This window comes from Eptatretus burgeri, chromosome 2, assembly GCF_056783735.1.
Source record: "Eptatretus burgeri isolate ZD-2024b chromosome 2, Ebu_testis_v1, whole genome shotgun sequence".
Taxonomy (NCBI): domain Eukaryota; kingdom Metazoa; phylum Chordata; class Myxini; order Myxiniformes; family Myxinidae; genus Eptatretus; species Eptatretus burgeri.
Window position 1 is genome coordinate 3,997,778 of NC_140962.1, and position 17,979 is coordinate 4,015,756.

A 17,979-nucleotide genomic window follows, 5' to 3' on the forward strand; every position below is an offset into this window, starting at 1 on the left:
AGACCGAGAAGGAACGACGATGCTGACCATCATACCAACTGATTGGGGCGGGTGAGTCCTGTCTCCTCCAGACATGGCAGAACATGAAAGGAGGCAGCAGGTTTACCCCATCAGTGAAAATTTATATCAGGATCTCCTTAAACCATCCTCTCTTCCTGCTGGGTCAAGTGGGCAAAATCTCTGAGTAATCTGTGTTGTTTTTCTGCTCTCCTGGACTACTTACAGCATATGGGCTACTGAGCCTATCTTTGTTGGCCATTTATTGAACAAGCTTTGAAGGCATCACTATTTATAACAGTTAAACAACATTAACTGTTCTGTATTGTAATCTGCCATTTCTCTCAATGCCTAATCATACATTATCTCAGCTATAATTACAGTGACTTAATCTCCTTTCATTAGGACCACCTCTCCCTTATTCACCTGCGCTATCACTCATGCTTCTGGGTCTCTAATCGAGTGTTTCATCCATATTGTGTATACAGGTTATCCCAGAAAGTAGTATATATATTTTGGCTTCAAATGTGTCATTGATTTTAACTTCTAACAATGTTTTTGTTTTTTTTTAAGATTAAAGCTGTGGTCTTGAAGATTCAACATGAATCGGTGGTTGGTTCAAAAAAGTGCTGCGATTGTTGAACTACTGGATACTTCAAAACTGGGAGGTCCATTATTCAAGCATAACGTGCCTCCTGACGAAAGGTTGATGTTCATTTAGCTCATTGGAGGCATGTCATTAAGAGATGTGTTGAAGGTTTCTGTGAAAGAGGAAGTGTCGGTGATAAGTCACGTGTAGGTCTTTCGTGTTCTACTCAGACACAAGAGAGCGCAGCTAGGCTGTGTGATTTGCAATACACAAAGTCCTCAAAAGTCTATGTGATGTTTCTCACTGGAATTAGGATGATCAAAATCTCCATTCCAACCCATTTTTGACGAAGGTCTTACATCAATATCCCTACAACATACACCTTGTCCAATAATTAAAGCCACATAACCATGCCAGCCGATTACAGTTCGCCAACCAACTTCTTGTTTTGGTGGAAGGTGTGACGATGAGTTTCACAGAAAAACTGTTGATTGCAGGAGAAGCTCATTTAAATTTGAGGGGCCTTGTAAACATCCAAAACAGTGGAATATGGACTTATACACAACCGTGTGACCTGCAAAGGGGGGCATCGCTTGGAGCATGCGTTACTGTGTAGTGCGGAATAACGTCAGACCGCATTTTCGGTCCGCATTTATTTGAAGACGATCAAGGACGAGCATATGCGTAAATCTCTGTATGATCATTGTACCTTGCCCCTTTAGTGAAGGGGTTCAGCATAAAACATTGGTGAGATTACTCCTTAGCTTAGAATCTGCTTTCTACCCTTTCCCCCCCAATTGATCTCCTTCTCCTTCTTACATTATACAGTTGAAGATGTAAAGTACTTTGAAATGATCCATTTCCTTGATGGTATGATATCACAGCTGATGCTCTGGGGAAATGAAGTGGTAGAAGGGGAAAGGGGTATGGTGAGAGAGAACAAAAAAGAACAGAATAAGTTTGAGAGAAACAAGCCACAAACTATTACAACACAACGGAACAACTAAAAGGAGTAACATATTTATAGGGCAGTAACATATTTATAGGGCACTATGTTTATAGGGCATTATAAACAACCGATAAAAATTAAACAGTGTTAAATCGGGTAAATAAAAGTAGCTAATGGCAAAGATAAAATTTAAACATATTAAATTTAAATAAATGACTAACATACAGTCGATTGAAGCTCAGAAAAGGAGACTTTTTTGAAGGAATGCTTTAAGGAATTTGTTATTAGTAAGAGCACTTTTGGTGCCATGTATTGACAGGAAAATTTAACAAAGCAGAGCCTCATCACTATATTTGGCTCAGTGACCCCTTTAAGTGCACAACAAACGTTATGGAAAACTTTTTAAAAAAAACTTAAGAATATAATCTTAATGTCTTGTGATTTTTAGTTGGGTTGGGTATTTGTTTAACGAAGAACCATCACTGTTGTGGCTGATCCGTCAGGTCCTCCCTGGAAGGGCCTGTCATGGATCCGTATGAGACTTTTACTCATCAATCCCCACTGAGCTGGTTTCTCAAAGAACCCCCCAATGCAGAGCCCATGGGAATGGTTGCTCCTTGCAGAAGAGGGTGGAGTGAGGTTGTGCCATACAAGACAATTCGGAGAACTCCACCCTGCTTTATAAAATCAATCGTATGGGGGCATTCATTGATTAGTAAAGATGAGAACAGTAGAGAACGGGCGGTCCCCCACTCCACCACCACCACCCCCAACTCCACACCCCTCCCCCTCCCCCAACCACCTCTCTCCTTGCTGCTTTGCTTCCATGAAGTTTTTGTTTGATAACTTTGCTCATTTTGACTCCCAACTTCCTTACCCTCAATCCAACATTGTAAACCAGCCTTGTGGTGTTAAATATGGAGTAAGATTTATATCTTCAAAGGGACAGTTGGGAGTTGTTGATTAGCCCCGGTCAGTTCTGCTCAAACAAGCCCATGGCACAGAGATAGCCATTAAATCTACTGGGAGTGAGCCAAAGATCCCTCATGGATATGATGTTGAGGTCTTGCCTTTGTGGAGCCAGGGCTGTGTAGTCTTCCATAATGTGTTTTGTTGTGTGTGAAGCAGCCTGGCAGAGATCAGTGGTGTCGTTGAGTCTATGTTTGTACAGTACTGTAAAACCTGTGGGTGGTGTCCACAGTGGAGACGTGAAAGGTCAACATGATTAGACCTGGGAAGTAATTTCTCTGTGTGGCCGATGGTGGGGGTTCAGTGCCCAATAAACTGTTTGGACCCACGTTGTTGATTGCATTTAAAGTGATGTGGGTAATGATGTGTTTTTTGTTGTTATTGCCGCTTGGTGGGGGTGTTGTGAAAGATGTCGTTGTCGTGTCTTTGTGGTGCAGTCTTAATGTGTCTCGGGGTCTGTGGTTGGTTGAACATGTTGTGGCATGGGTGATTAGAGTTAGCACTTGCAGCTGCAAGGTACTGCTCACCTCTCAGGTAAAAGTGGTCCTTGATTTTTAACATTTATGTCTCTATGTGTTGGTATTTGATGGGCGTTGTTCATGAACAACATGTGATGATGCAAAGGGCTTTGTTTTGCATGGTCTGCAGGGTGTTGACATGTGTGTGTTTGATAGACTGGAGGCCCTGGATGAGCTGGCGGAGTCAGTGACTGATCTAATGTACCGTTTGTATATTAATGATGTTGTTTCTTTGTGGTGTGCAAAGTTGGTGGCCTGTAAGTGCCCGAAGTGTGAAAAGATTCAAGAGTGTTGGGTCGAGGATTGAGCCTTGAGGGACTCCATGAGGAAAGTATCGTGTGCGTGATGACCTGCGGGTGAAAGTTACGTCTGACTGTGTGCACGATAGGTAGTTGGCCAGCCAGCGTTTGGTGCTGCTGTGCAATGTACATGTTGGTGTTGAGTATTTTGTTTGTGAATAAGAGTTTTCGGGTGGTGTCAAATTACTTTGCTGATGTCTGTTGTGATGAGAGTGGTGCTTTTTGGTGGTTTTCTGCTGTTGAAGCCGTCAGAGGTGTTTCTGTGTGAGGTTCTTTGTGAGTGGTAGTGGAGTGGTTTGGTCTGAATCCGTGTTAGGTTGTGAAGGGAGTGCAAGTATTAGGCAAGTTGTGTAAAGTAATGTGATAGGTGTGTAGGAAGCTGCTTTGGTGGGTTATTTGTTTGGTTTTAGGAGGGTAATGATTTCGCCTCGTTTTCAGATTTGGGGAATTTTTGAGTGTTGGTCGGAGAAGTTGCTTATATTTGTGAGGGCTGATGTGCAGTGTGCTCCAAGGTGTTTTAGATGTAAATTGGAGATGTTGGCAGGGCAGAGAGCCAACAAATGTTTCATGTTTTCGAATATTTTTTGTTGTTTGTGTGTGAGTGAATGATGTGATGGTGTTGTCGAGTTGGTCACTGAGTTTGCATCTTGTAATACTTAATTCCTATTATCTGAGTCCTGTCTTGAAGATCTGGAAGGAAGAATGGAACTGAACAGACTGGAAAAGTTGGTTCCACAAGTGAGAGAGAAGAACTGTAAAGGGTTCAAAAATCAAGAATGGCAAGGTGCGAGTTAGGGGCGCCAGCCTAAAGGGGAGAGCACTACTCCATCAAGCTGCGAATGAAGGGCTTGTAGGTTGTCAAAACTTCAGACTGGCCAAGGAAAGATCTTTCACAACGAAGAATGTCCAGGAGGCTGGTGTTGAAGGCCATCTTGGAAATATTGTCTGCCCATGTGCAATATACATACGATATGTAGCACGATATCTCTAAAAGTTGTGGACGGATTATGACAAAACTTGGTGGAGGAGTTGGGTAGGTGACGAGAACAAGCTTATTAGATTTTGGTTCAGGTATGAATGCAGATATGGCCTATCAGTGGGATACAAAACATCAACTGTTCAGCCTGGTTGAGGTATGCGCTCTACCGAGCGTCATTCTAGTTATACATTGAATTATAATTTGCATATGTAATTCACATTTAGTTGCAGTCTCTGAAAGACACAGAACTGCCGATTCAAATTTTTAAAAAGTGTGTCAGCTGCTGCACTGATACCCACAGTATCATTAGCCAACATAAAGGTTCCAAAAGGCATTTTTTTTGTAATGCCAGAAAACCCTCCGGGAAGGGAATTGATGGACATGTTTCTTTCTGGCTCACTGGCCTTCATTGGTATGGAGTGTACTCCCCCCCCCCCCCCCCCACACACACACACACAAGAGTTGAGCTGGCAAGCTGTACCTCGTCATTGGTAACAATTATAACCCTTGTGCTTATGTCAGCTCAAGTCAGCTAAATTATGTGACTTAATGATGTACAGTGCCGAGAGAAAGTCAACACCCCCTTTAAAATTTTTCACCTTTTGTTGCCTGAGAGCCTGGAATTAAATTGCCTTAAATCAGACTTTTTCACCTTTATTTACACATCATAACCCACAACTTCCAGGTGAAAAACTAATTTCATAAAATTAATTAAAAATATAAAACTAGAATATCTTGGTTGCATAAGTGTCCACCCCCCTCCCCCCCACCCCCCCCCCCCCGAGTAAATACTTGGTGGAAGCACCTTTGACAGCAACTACAGCAGTGAGACTGTTGGGATAGGTCTCGACCAACTTTGCACACCTTGATTGGGCAATATTTGTCCATTCTTCTGTGCAAAACTGTTCAAGCTCAGTCAAGTTACGTGGGGACCGTTGATGGATGGCAAAGTCATGCCACAGATTTTCCATTGGGTATAGGTTGGGGCTCTGACAACCACTCAAGGACATTAATCTTTTTGTTCCTTAGCCACTCCAGTGTAGCTTTGGCTGTGTGCTTTGGGTCGTTGTCATGCTGAAAGGTGAACTTCCGTCCCAATTTCAGCTTTCTTGCAGAGGGCAGCAGGTTTTCCTCTCGGATTTTCCTGTATTTTGCTCCATCCATTTTCCCTTCTATTCTAACAAGTGCCCCATTCCCTGCTGATAAGAAACACCCCCAAAACATGATGCTGCCACCACCATACTTCACAGTATTATTTGGGTGATGTCCTGTGTTGGGTTTGTGCTAAATGTAACGTTTTGCATTTAGGCCAAAATGTTCCATCTTGGTTTCATCAGACCACAAAACTTTTTGCCACATGGCTTCAGAATCTCCAGAGTGGGTTTTTGCAAACCTTAAACGGAACTCAAGGTGGGCTGTTTTGAGTAATGACTTTCTTCTTGCCACCCTACCTTACATGCCAGACTTGTGGAGTACTTGAGTTACTTTTGTCACGTGCACACAGTGACCAGTCTTTGCCATAAAGGCATGTAGCTCTTTAAAAGTTGCCATTGGCCTCTTGGAGGCCTCTCTGATCAGTGTCCTCCTTGCTTGGTCATCCAGTTTGGAGGGACGGCCTGATCTCGTCAGGAACTTGGTGGTACCATACACCTTCCACTTCCTAATGATTGTCTTGATTGTGCTCCAAGGGATATGCAAGGCCTTTGAAATATTTTTAGACCCATCCCCTGATCTGTGCCTTTCCACAACATGCTGACGGAGGTCTTTTGAAAGCTCCTTGTGCTCATGGTTGAGTCTTTGCTGTGAAATGCACTACCCAGCAGAGGAAACCTACAGAAACAGCTGATTTTATTCTGAAATCAGAATCACTACAATTTAACACAAGTGGGGGTCAATTAACGAGGTGTGTGATTTTAGGCGATTGGTTACACCTTAGCCAATTTACAATTGCTATTATAAGGGGGGTGGACACTTATCCAGCCAAGATATTCTAGTGTTGGTTTTTAAAATTAATTTTTTTTAATTTGTAGAATGTGTTTTTCACTTGGAAGTTGTGGGTTACAATGTGTAAATAAAGGTGGGAAAAGTCTGATTTGATGCAATTTAATTACAGGCTATAAGGCAACAAAAGGTGAAAAATTTGAAAGGGGATGTAGACTTTCAAAAGGCACTGAAGATTATGTACTCGATTTGCTTCACTGATTTTATCATGTTTTTACACTGTAAATTGTGCAGAAGATAGAAGATAGCTGAGTGCATAGAGACAGCTGTAGTGATACAACAAATCTGGAACGTAGCTTATGGTGTCTCCAACTGCAGAGGTAGTAATTGAACCCGAAATATTCCCAAATTCTTCCACACCAGTCTTTCCAATCATTGACACAATCTGAAGGAAGAAGAGAAAAAGGAATATTGGAGAAGCAATTGGGACATGCATCGATATCATGTCAGAGTGTGTCAATCAGTGTGTGTGTGTGTGTGTGTGTGTGTGTGTGTGTGTGTGTGTGTGTGTGTCCTCCATAACTCCAAAACCATGAAACCTAGCAGCCTGAAACTTTGCATACATACAAAGGGAACTCCTAGGGAGTGCAAGAGTGAAAATTGGGTGTTTGGGTGAATTAAAACACCAATTTTGAAGATCATTAATCACCTTATTTAATTATATCCTTTATCAGGCGCATCATTGGATACCTCCATGCATCCCCGGTCACCTCTCTCTCCCTCGCTGGGGTCTTAAGTCGCCATTTTGTTTGGCCTACTCAACAATGCCTTGAGTTTGAATAGGCCACAACAGTTTATTCACAATAAAGCACTCAAAATGATTTTTTTTTCACTTTCTTCACTCATATCATCGAATGCCTCATCTACATATTTACAAATCGCTGTATACATTGTTTTTGGAAGTGCTAAAGTTTTCAACTTTTTTTCTGATCTTTCCTGGGAAAGCCACATTTCTAAGCTAGCCTCCAAAGTCAGTCGCTGACTGGGCATCCTCTGTCATGCAAAGTCCTTCCTTGGCACACCTGAGCTCCTAACCATGTACAAAGCTTTCATCCATAGCTTGATGGAGTACTGCTCTCCCTCTGGGCTGGTGCTCCCGCCTCTCACCTTTCTCGGCTCCATGCTGTGGAAACCAAGGCATTTAGGATCATTGGTATCTCCTTCGATGAGGCTACATCTTTGGGTCTCTCACTCTCTCACCGCAGGCAGGTCGGTGGTCTTTCTGTCTTCCACAGTCTCGTCTCCGGCCTCGCTCCCGCTGCTAAGTCTGCGATCTGTCCCCCCCCCCTATATTTCCACAGGACACTCAAGGTCCGCCAGCAACCCGCTTATGGTAAAACTACCAAAATGAAGAATCACTGCTCACCTTCACTCTTTCATTCCTCTTTTTTCCCGGCTTTGGAACAAACTCCCACATTCTGTTCAATCCCACTCTTCCCTCCAGGTCTTCAAAACAGCTGTTCACCACCATCTCTTATCCTCCCCCATCCAAAGCCATTATCTTTCTCAACCCCCGTTAATCCACCCCAAACCCACCTCCTTCAATTTCCTTGCTTTCCTCCTTAAAGTCCCTGGAGTGTAAGGACCTGAAAGTCCCTGAAGTGTCCATCTTGTTTACCGCATGTAACCCACCCCATCTCTCTCCCTTCCACAGATCTCCTAATCTCTCTGTTCCCCACTGTTTTGTGCTTCCCTCTCTCGCCCCTCTTGTCTCCTGCTCCCCTTGTTATATGTTCTGTGTGTTAGCTCCTATACGAGCCTCGACATTGGATATCTATATGCATGAAAAGGAAAAAAAACGCTCCGTGAGGCCGTGAGTCACTCCAGGAAGCCGTGAGTCAGTCATTCCGTGAAGTCCTGTTATTTATGTTATTTATTTATTTATGCCTATTAATAACGTGCTGTTTGAACATTGGTTGCACACCACACAAACTTCTTTAAATTACATACTATTGGAATGTATGTTTCAACAATTTAAACTGCTGAGACCCCTTTGACCTGAGTTGAAGACTTGTCAAGACTCTTAAGACCCCAAAAGACCACGAAGACCCAGATTAGACAGCTTGACCATTTGGACCACTTGGACCTTTTTATATCACAAATACATTTCAAATAAATATAACATCACCAATATTGCAAATGAATTTGTGGAAAAGAAATGTTTGTATGATACTTGGTGTCAATCGTGTCAATACAGCAAATCTGTGACGTCAATCACTGCAACGACGTGTGGAGGGGCGAGCGTAGCGAGCCAATCCACGCTAGTAAAAAATATAATATATTATTTTTTTTAAAAAGAGGAGCTTTGAGCGATTTCATACATTACATGATCCGATTTTCCATGATCTACTCTCACAGAATAATTAAAGTATATAATCGAAATATAATTTGAGTTTGGAGGATCGGATCATGTGGACAACTCGAAATGTGGAGTGAAATCTGAAAATGTTAAGAAATCGGTGATGTTTAGTTTTTTGGGGGATATGTGCCATTACCAATCAGTTTGCCATCACTTTCCAAGCCAGCCATTCCTCATGAACCATTTAATTGGCCACTTGCTAAGCATCTTACACTATTACAGTTGAGAGCGGTACAGGTTGTGTCCTGATCGGTATGCAGTCGGCAGTTGCTACAAGGTAGAGGCACGTATACAGCAGACACGGACGTGATACATATGTGTAGATTTGGATCTGTAAAGGGATTCTCCGCAGGTGTGTGTGCGTGTCTGCATGCCATGTTACGGGGGCCATGGTGGCAAAGTTTCATCCAGTATCTTATTATGACGATGGGTCATGGAGGTTATAACTTTTAACCTCAGCAGCGTCCGAGCGATTCCATTTTCCTTTGCCCTCATGACTATTCCTAAAGCATTTGGCTATTTTAGATGACCCGGGTGTGCTTTACAAAGTTTATATGGTTTCTTTTTGTGAGTTTCAAAGCAAAACATATTTGATAACACCCGATTAACGAGCTGTACACTGTATTAACGTGTTTTTTCAATTAGAGCCAATTTTTTTTCCACCCATCACACGACGAGTGTGTGTGTGTGTGTGTGTGTGTGTGTGTGTGTGTGTGTGTGTGTGTGTGTGTGTGTGTGTGTGTGTGTGTGTGTGTGTGTGTGTGTGTGTGTGTGTGTGTGTGTGTGTGTGTGTGTGTGTGTGTGTGTGTGTGTGTGTGTGTGTGTGTGTGTGGTCATAAAGCATAACATATTCTTTCTGCTATCTCCTATACTTTCTCTCTCTTTCTTTGTCCCATCCTTGCTCCATCCCATCCTAATACAATGCAGCATCCTGTCACACCTCTCTCTTTGTCTCTGTCTCTGTCTCTGTCTCTGTCTCTGTCTCTGTCTCTGTCTCTGTCTCTGTCTCTGTCTCTGTCTCTGTCTCTGTCTCTGTCTCTGTCTCTGTCTCTGTCTCTGTCTCTGTAGCTGTCGCTGTCTCTGTCTCTGTCTCTGTCTCTGTCTCTCTCTCTCTCTCTCTCTCTCTGATATCTCTCTCTCTCTCTCTCTCTCTCTCTCTCTCTCTCTCTCTCTTTCTTTCTTCCCCCCCTCACCCCCTCTCTCCCTCATCTGCCTCCCCTCTTACCCCTCTCTCCCTCATCTGCCTCCCCTCTTACCTATCTCCCCCTGTCTCTCCCACCCCCTCTCTATCTGTGTCTCCAAACCTATCTGGAAGGTGGTCAGTCATCTCCGCACATATCCAAACGGTGGTTATTTACACACATTTCTGGACAGTGGTTATCTCAATACGTGTCTGGATGGACCGACCCTCCCCTCACACTGCCTTACCTTGCCCTCCCCTCATGTTGAATTCCCCTCCCCTTCCAACTCTTTCATGCCGTCCTCGCTCGCCCACCCCTCCTCGGTCTCCCTACCTCCTCGCTCATCCATCCCTCTCTCTCTCTCCCTCCCCCCCTCTTTCTCCACCCCCCTTAGTATATCCGTCATCCGAGCAGCGGTTATCTCCAGACATGTCCGGACGGTGGTTATGTATGGACAGACCCTCCCCTCACGCTGCCTTCTCTTGACGTGTCTGGATGGTGGTTGTCCCCAGATGGTTGTTATCTCCACACGTGTCCAGATGATGTTTATCTCCACACGTATCCAGACGGTGGTTATCTTCGCACGTATCCAGACGGTGGTTATCTTCGCACGTATCCAGACGGTGGTTATCTCCACACATATCTGGATGGTGGTTATCTCTGCCCGTATCCAGACAGTGGTTATCTCCAGACATATCCGGATGGTGGTTATGTCCAGATGGTGGTTATATCCATATGTATCTGGACGGTGGTTATGTTTGGATGGAACCTGCCCTCACACTGCCTTACCTTGACCTCCCTTTGCTCACCTAATACTGCCTTCCCTTCCCTTGCCCTCCCCTCATGCTGCCTTCCCTTGCCCCACCCCTCCTCACTCCACAACCCCTCCTCACTCCCCCTCCTACCTCGCTCCCCTCCTTCCTCACTACTCCTCCTTCCTCGCTACTCCTCCTTCCTCGCCCCCTCCCTCCTCTCCCCCTCACCCTCCCCTCCCCATCTCTCTCCCTCCTTCTCACTCCCCCCCCCTTAATATTCCTGTCAGCAAAGTGACGGGTTGTATTTGCTCGTATATAATAATTTGGTCCATATCAAATCAGAAGAATCAAAGTGATACTGCACTAATGCACTAAACACAATACACTGCCTGTCACTTGTAATTGTGACTCGTTCTTCTGAGAACATCCTTGGTATGACTTTGAAATTCTGTAAAGTAAATTAATGGTTGAAATTACAATAGATATTTATTGCTCAGATATAATCCTTGTGAATGGATCAGAGTGAGAAGGTCTTTGGACCATTGGGGCAACAGCACATCATTCCTTGAGGAAAATCAATTGGACCTCTGGGTCCGTTTTATCTTCGTAAAGTTCCCTATCTGAGCTACAGTATATTCCTCATCAAATATATTGTTATGTGGATAGGGGGTGGGGAGGAGTGCTGTTTGGGATGGGCAGTATCGTGGGAACGATATGGTGGGAGACCAGAAGAGCCAGACGCAGTGGAAGACCATGAAAAGAAAATGCAGTGGATTACGACAGAAGAAGATGCCATGGAAAGCCAGGAGAGAAAAGATGGCGGTTAAGCAGAGCCAAGGTAAGGGATGCTTCATGCCTTAAGGTTCATCTCTGACTCTTTGAGCGTTTCTAGCACCAGCCCCCATGACACTGATCCCTATGATGTCCAGAGCTGCTGCACCACCTCCGGGTCCTCTGGTCCACCCTGTATACTCCAGAACTGCCTTTTTCCTGCTGTGGGCCCTGTGATTGGCCATCCGCTCCTCGAGTGAGGTCCATACTCCAGGTGATCCCGCCCACAGGTGACCGCAATAAAAAATACACTGCCTCCTCTGCATCACAACTTTACAAGACAACGTATTCTGACATATTCCTTTGACACTGCAATCAAATCAAATCAAATGACATGGACCATACTGCACTCATCACAGTCTAGTTATGGATACCTCTTCCACGTAAGACAAGCTTGGTCGTTGTGATCACAAAAGGTAGCATTGCTCTTGTATTAGCTATTTGTCTCGAAGTAAGTCGTAGTAGATAGAGTAAGATTGTATTGGGTGGAACCACCTGTTTCAGGTGAGGCCAAATGTAGAGCTTGGCCATAAAGACACAGGGGAAGCTCTTCACACATTTAAAAAGAAGCAGCACTCACTGTTTGGCTGGTAGACCACAGGTCATTGGCTGTAGAGCCCTGGCTGAGGGCGGAATACTTCCCCCCCCCCCCCCGTGAGGCAGGATGTTCCGGAACATAGCACCACCCACTAGCAGTAGGCAGCCAATGACAGGATCTGCCACCCATGAAGGTGGTCCCAGAGTTTACGAAGACCTTAACCACGCTGCGTGACAGTTGGAGTTGAGCTTTGGACGTGAGAGGAAGAGACATCACACTCTCTCTGCTTGGCTGCCCCGATGATCACCATTCCTCCTTTTTTTCCCTTCACACCTAGAGTTGCACTTCGCTCCGTGACACATCATCCTGCAGCGACCTGCATGCCACCAACCCATGCCTGCCACAAGCCCTCGCATGCCCCTTGGTTCTTCATGTATGATTCCGGTATTTTGGTGCCATTTGGGGGGTTCGGCCTTTGTTGTCTTGTTCGTAGGTTGGCATGTCCCATCACTCCTATTTGTCGACCGCTTGGTTCATCACGTTATATTTATAGCATCTTGTCTCCACTTTTCCCCATATTATTTTTCAATAAATTAATTTTTTAATTACTATTAAAGCCTTTTGCAGCCCACACATTTCACTGCCAGGTTCTGCTTATATCGGGTAATTCTTGGAGAATCGTAGTATTAATTGAACGCAGTAATTTTAACACCTGTTCGTCAATCACGGGGGTCTTGTACTGACCCCTGGCTCAGTCAGTCCATGTTAACAGTCCATCTGATGATCTTTCTCACCACCCACTAACTCACCCATTCATTCACTGATGTAAATGTTTATTACTTTCTATCGGTGGGCTAGAAAGTTGAAACTTCGCATCCTGACGTACCTCGAAGCCACAATTCCAGGAAAACAAAAAAATCACAAAACTGTCCGTAAACGAAAATATCCAGAAAACAAAGGTCAGCCGGTGAAGCTTCACTCCCTCAGTCGGGAGTGAGCAGAGCATTAACTTTGCTGCTGTTGATTATGTCACGACTCAACCAGGGAGCTTGAGCTTGGACAGTTTCTTTTATGTCTGGGCACCTAGAGTTTCCCAGGAAGTGATAGCACTTCCCCCAAGCTCAGTGGTTGCATTTGTCTCATCGAACATGGTATGTGCTGCTACAATTTGGGAGACCTGCGTTGTGTCTCATGTGTTTGTCTGTATGCCCATGTGCATGGCAGCTCCACTTCGAGCCAGAGATCCTGTTATAAAAACTAAACGATAATAAAGGTTAAAAAAAAGATAATACATCAGTTGAAGAAAGGTAGAGATAAGAGAAATAGACATCTATATTAAAAAAAAAAACGTACCTCTAAAGAGCTTCCACATTCTTCAAGTTCTCTGAATCCAATATGGAAGAGGAGACTAGGAGAATTGTCATGGCTGCCATTGAGTACACTCCCTTGACATGCAGGTCGGTTTTGTTGTCCATTGAGAGATAACATAGATGGTGACACACCAACATGAAATATTGGACAGAGTGGAATAACCACAGAGATGGATTCGAGGTCACAGGTGATTGGTAATGATTCATCTGTTGGGAGTTGGCAAGAAAAAAATTGTTTTGAATGTGTTAGTTCACCCCTCCCCCCAAACCCTCTTTACCTTTCTTCTGAATCTTTAATCGGCTGTCATCAAAAAAAATTTCTGTTGTTTATGTTTTCATTAATGAGGAAGATAAAGAGAAAGGTTGTCGGGAGGAGAAGATGAAAGAATAGTCCTGAGCTAGAGCACTTACCAGTACCATCCGGAGGGGCTTTGTTGTTGTTACATTATATCTCGAGATTACCAAAAATCATGGACTTGCTGGATTGGCAGCTTCGTGTTATAAAGTAGGCCAATCCAAGATGGTGGCCAGAATGGAAAAAAAAAAATTCACACATGCCTGCAATCGACCTTTGCTTACGTTACCTTTCCTCATTGTGTCTTTATACACAAGGCTGCAACAACATCTCACCGTGTCTTCTTATCCATCGCCAACAGAAAACCATTTCTTTCACTTCCATTCCATTGTTATTCAAAGCAAGGAACTTCAAAGCAGAAGGTGGCCATTAAAACTATGAAGCTGCACAATGGTTGCCAACACATGACTGCTTTTCCATGCTCTATCCTTTTTAAATGCTGAGCATCAAGCAAGGAAGCAGCACGTACCATTTTAAAGTCTTTGGTATGACTCGGCCAAGAACACGTTCGAACCGCCGACCTCCCATACTCAGTCAGCACTCTAACCCTTAAGCCACCATCCACTACAGTTGAAATCTAGAAGAAGAACAAGACAAAGACGAAGAAGACAAAGAATAAGACAAAGACGAAGAAGAAGACGAAGAAGAATAAAATAAAAATAAAACAAGTGACTGTACATCTTCTCCATCACTGCAAAAGTATATATTGCTGGAGATCAGGAGGGCTAAGACGAGGTGATTGTATTTCTATCATTTCCCTTATATGTTTCAGGCTTTGATACTGTACTCTGCAATGTGGTAATAGCTAACCACTGCATCTGGATTGAGACTAAAGCCCATAGTTCCTCCACAGGATTTTGTTTTCTTGTTAGTGGTCTTTCATCGTTTGACGTACAGTATTGGGATTTCATCTCAATGTCTATGGCTCACAGATGTACAGAGAATCCTTAGTTTACAATTTGGGAGTCGACAGCTGGGTTCTGTTCACTAGATGATCAATTAAAGCTGCTATCTATTGGTCAGATGTCCACATTTGGGAGTGGACATCGAGCTGGCAAACATGTTTCAGCTGTCGTTGATATTATCATAAGCATTATAATGATCAGTTAAAAAGCACAACCAGTAATGTAACTTACAATGCTATGCCACACAAACCCCTCCTCTCCCTATCTGGTCAAAGCTTGATTTTCATGAACTTAAAAATTGAGATGTGTATCTTGATTGCAAACTTTTCTCTGAAGTTTTTGACCACCATTTTGGGTTAGGTCATGTGACCAAAAGAGAAAACAATGGAGATGTTCCATTAATTCAACCTCCCCTCCCTCCCCCACAAAAAAACATGCCAAATTTTAATTGTATGAATGTTAAAATTGTGACGTGCAGTTTGGTCATCAGCCTTTTCATTGAGTGTTGCTGTTTTGGCTGCCATCTTGGATCGACTCACATTTTGACCACAAACATGCCATTTCTGATCTGTCTGTCCATCATATTTTGTCACCTCCATACATAATGTGATTAAACAAAACATCATTATGATTTTCATCCTCAAGATGGTATCAAAAAGTTCAATGTCAGCTCCTAGCTCATGAAATAGAAATGGAAAACGATTTTTGTTTTGTGTTTTGTTTTTTACCTGCTCCATGCGTCTTCCATTTGTCAGAACAGTAATTGTGCCAGTGTGCATTTGACGAACCCAAGGAGAACAGCAGAAAGATGGATGAGGATGTAAACAATGGGAAGAAATTGCTGCCCTTGGTATAAATTCCTTCTCTTCCTGCAGCAATAAGACAGTCACATTCACATTTAGACACATTAACACAACATATGTCGACAAAGAACAAGGTTTAAACATACTATGGCCACTTTGACCGTTTTTACAGCCATTTTTCCCTGCTGTGCAGGGGTTTGGCTTTTTCTTGAGGCAATGTTTTATGGCCGGATGCCCTTCCTGACGCCAACCCTGGTCGCCTCTTACGACACACAGGGATATGGTACACCTATTCTAACCGGGGCATACACCGGGACCAGTACACTGGTACTCATTTCGCCGACCTCGGAAGGATGACAGGCTGAGTCCTGGTGTATTAATTCAGTGGCCCAACGGGGCTTGAACTCAGGACCCTGGGATCCCAAGCCACCATCCTAACCACTAAGCCAACACCAGGCTTATATACTATGGCCACTGCAACATTGTAAAACTCTGGCAGGGTTGTTCAGTAAGACCCAAATATTTCTGCTGTATGTCAAAAGGAATTGGAGACAGTATTTCGTTCCCAGACTATTTATATCCCAATTATAAATACAGCATCAGCAAACATATGGGTCCCAGGCCCACTTTTTGTTGTGTTGTTCGTAGCTCTAATTTTTTTCAATTTGAATTTTAAGAATGGGAAAACAGGTGCAGTGAGGGTGAACAGGGAAAATGCACTGCCTGAGCCCTTGGCGATGGAGTAGAGTGCTGGGGGAGATGGAGTAGGGTGCTGGGGGAGATGGAGTAGGGTGCTGCACAGTATTGGGAGGGGGTAGAGCAAGGATGGGACAAAAAGAGAGAGAGAGGTGGGGGTAAGGGAGTTAGCAGAGAGAATGTTATGCTACATGAACAAAACACGCACGTACACATGCGCGTACACGCACGCACGCACACACAAGCGCTTGGCCGACATCAGGAATTTTTCAGGAATCAGCAGGTTGGAATCAGTGTGATTATCAACAACAGCACTTACTGTGTACAACCCAGAAACCTTGAATAAGTTTCACCAAAAAAACGACGTTGCATTTATATAAACATTTCAGGGAGATGTTCACAAACATTATCCTCTATAAACAGCTGCATGTGACGGGTGGAAAAAAATTTGGCTCGGCAATTTATAAAACACGTCAATACGACAAACAGCTAGGAAATCGAGTGATATTTCACAACCACTCACTCAGGATGATGGAGCACGAACCACTCGCTCAGGATGATGGAGCACGAACCACTCGCTCAGCGTGATGGAGCACGAACCACTCGCTGGGGGTGACGGAGCAAGAACCACTCAGTCAGGGCGATGGAGCACGAACCGCTCCCTCAGGGTGATGGAGCACGAACCGCTCCCTCAGGGTGACAGGGCACGAACCGCTCCCTCAGGGTGACAGGGCACGAACCGCTCCCTCAGGGTGACAGGGCACGAACCGCTCCCTCAGGGTGACAGGGCACGAACCGCTCCCTCAGGGTGACAGGGCACGAACCGCTCCCTCAGGGTGACAGGGCACAAACCGCTCCCTCAGGGTGACAGGGCACCAACCGCTCCCTCAGGGTGACAGGGCACGAACCGCTCCCTCAGGGTGACAGGGCACGAACCGCTCCCTCAGGGTGACAGGGCACGAACCGCTCCCTCAGGGTGACAGGGCACGAACCGCTCCCTCAGGGTGACAGGGCACGAACCGCTCCCTCAGGGTGACAGGGCACGAACCGCTCCCTCAGGGTGACGGGGCACGAACCGCTCCCTCAGGGTGACAGGGCACGAACCGCTCCCTCAGGGTGACGGGGCATGAACCGCTCCCTCAGGGTGATAGGGCACGAACCGCTCCCTCAGGGTGACAGGGCACGAACCGCTCCCTCAGGGTGACGGGGCACGAACCGCTCCCTCAGGGTGACAGGGCACGAACCACTCGCTCAGGGTGACAATGCAGGAATTGCTCACTCAGGGTGACAAGGCACGAATCACTCACTCAGGGTGACAGGGCACGAACCGCTCCCTCGGGGTGATGGGCACGAACCGCTCCCTCAGGGTGACAATGCATGAATCGCTCACTCAGGGTGATGGTGCATGAACCACTCGCTCAGGGTTAAGGAGCACGAACCATTCGCTCAGGATGACGGAGCATGAACTACTCACTCTGAATGATGTGGCACAGCAAAAGCGTCCACAGCGAGTAAAAGATTCACTCAGAATGAAGTAGCGTGCTACTGCTATCGAAAATGGGTGCTCAGCAAATGGCTTAAGCACTCAAGCAAACAGTCCAATTCAATGGTTGATATGTTACGGTTGGCCAGGCTTTTGCTGCATATCATAAAGGATCCATTTAATTTTAAAGCCAGTCTTCACCATGCACGCAGCAGTTATTTAAACAAAATAATCTATAAATCTGCCATTTTGCCTGCTCGTCTGTGCATGTGTCATGTGGTGCATTGGTTCGGGGTCCGCACAAACGTTACTACTTTTTTTTTGTCCGTTTCTAACCAGATTTGCTTTGTTTTCCTGCAGAGCACCTCGCGAAACCTCCAAAAATATAGACGCAGATCTGGC

At 44.8% G+C, this 17,979-nt stretch overlaps 1 protein-coding gene across 1 annotated transcript in view; it reads right to left on the minus strand.

Moving 5' to 3' along the window:
* Positions 1–17,979, minus strand: part of LOC147031285 (zona pellucida-like domain-containing protein 1) — a 107,721-nt gene that overhangs the window by 25,450 nt on the left and 64,292 nt on the right. The window contains exons 2-5 of the mRNA XM_085861175.1: positions 15,324–15,464; positions 13,319–13,542; positions 6,520–6,686; positions 1,406–1,478 (exon numbers count right to left, since the gene is read on the minus strand). Of these exons, the coding sequence (XP_085717301.1) occupies positions 1,406–1,478; positions 6,520–6,686; positions 13,319–13,542; positions 15,324–15,464 (605 nt within the window). The remainder of the gene's footprint in view (positions 1–1,405; positions 1,479–6,519; positions 6,687–13,318; positions 13,543–15,323; positions 15,465–17,979) is intronic.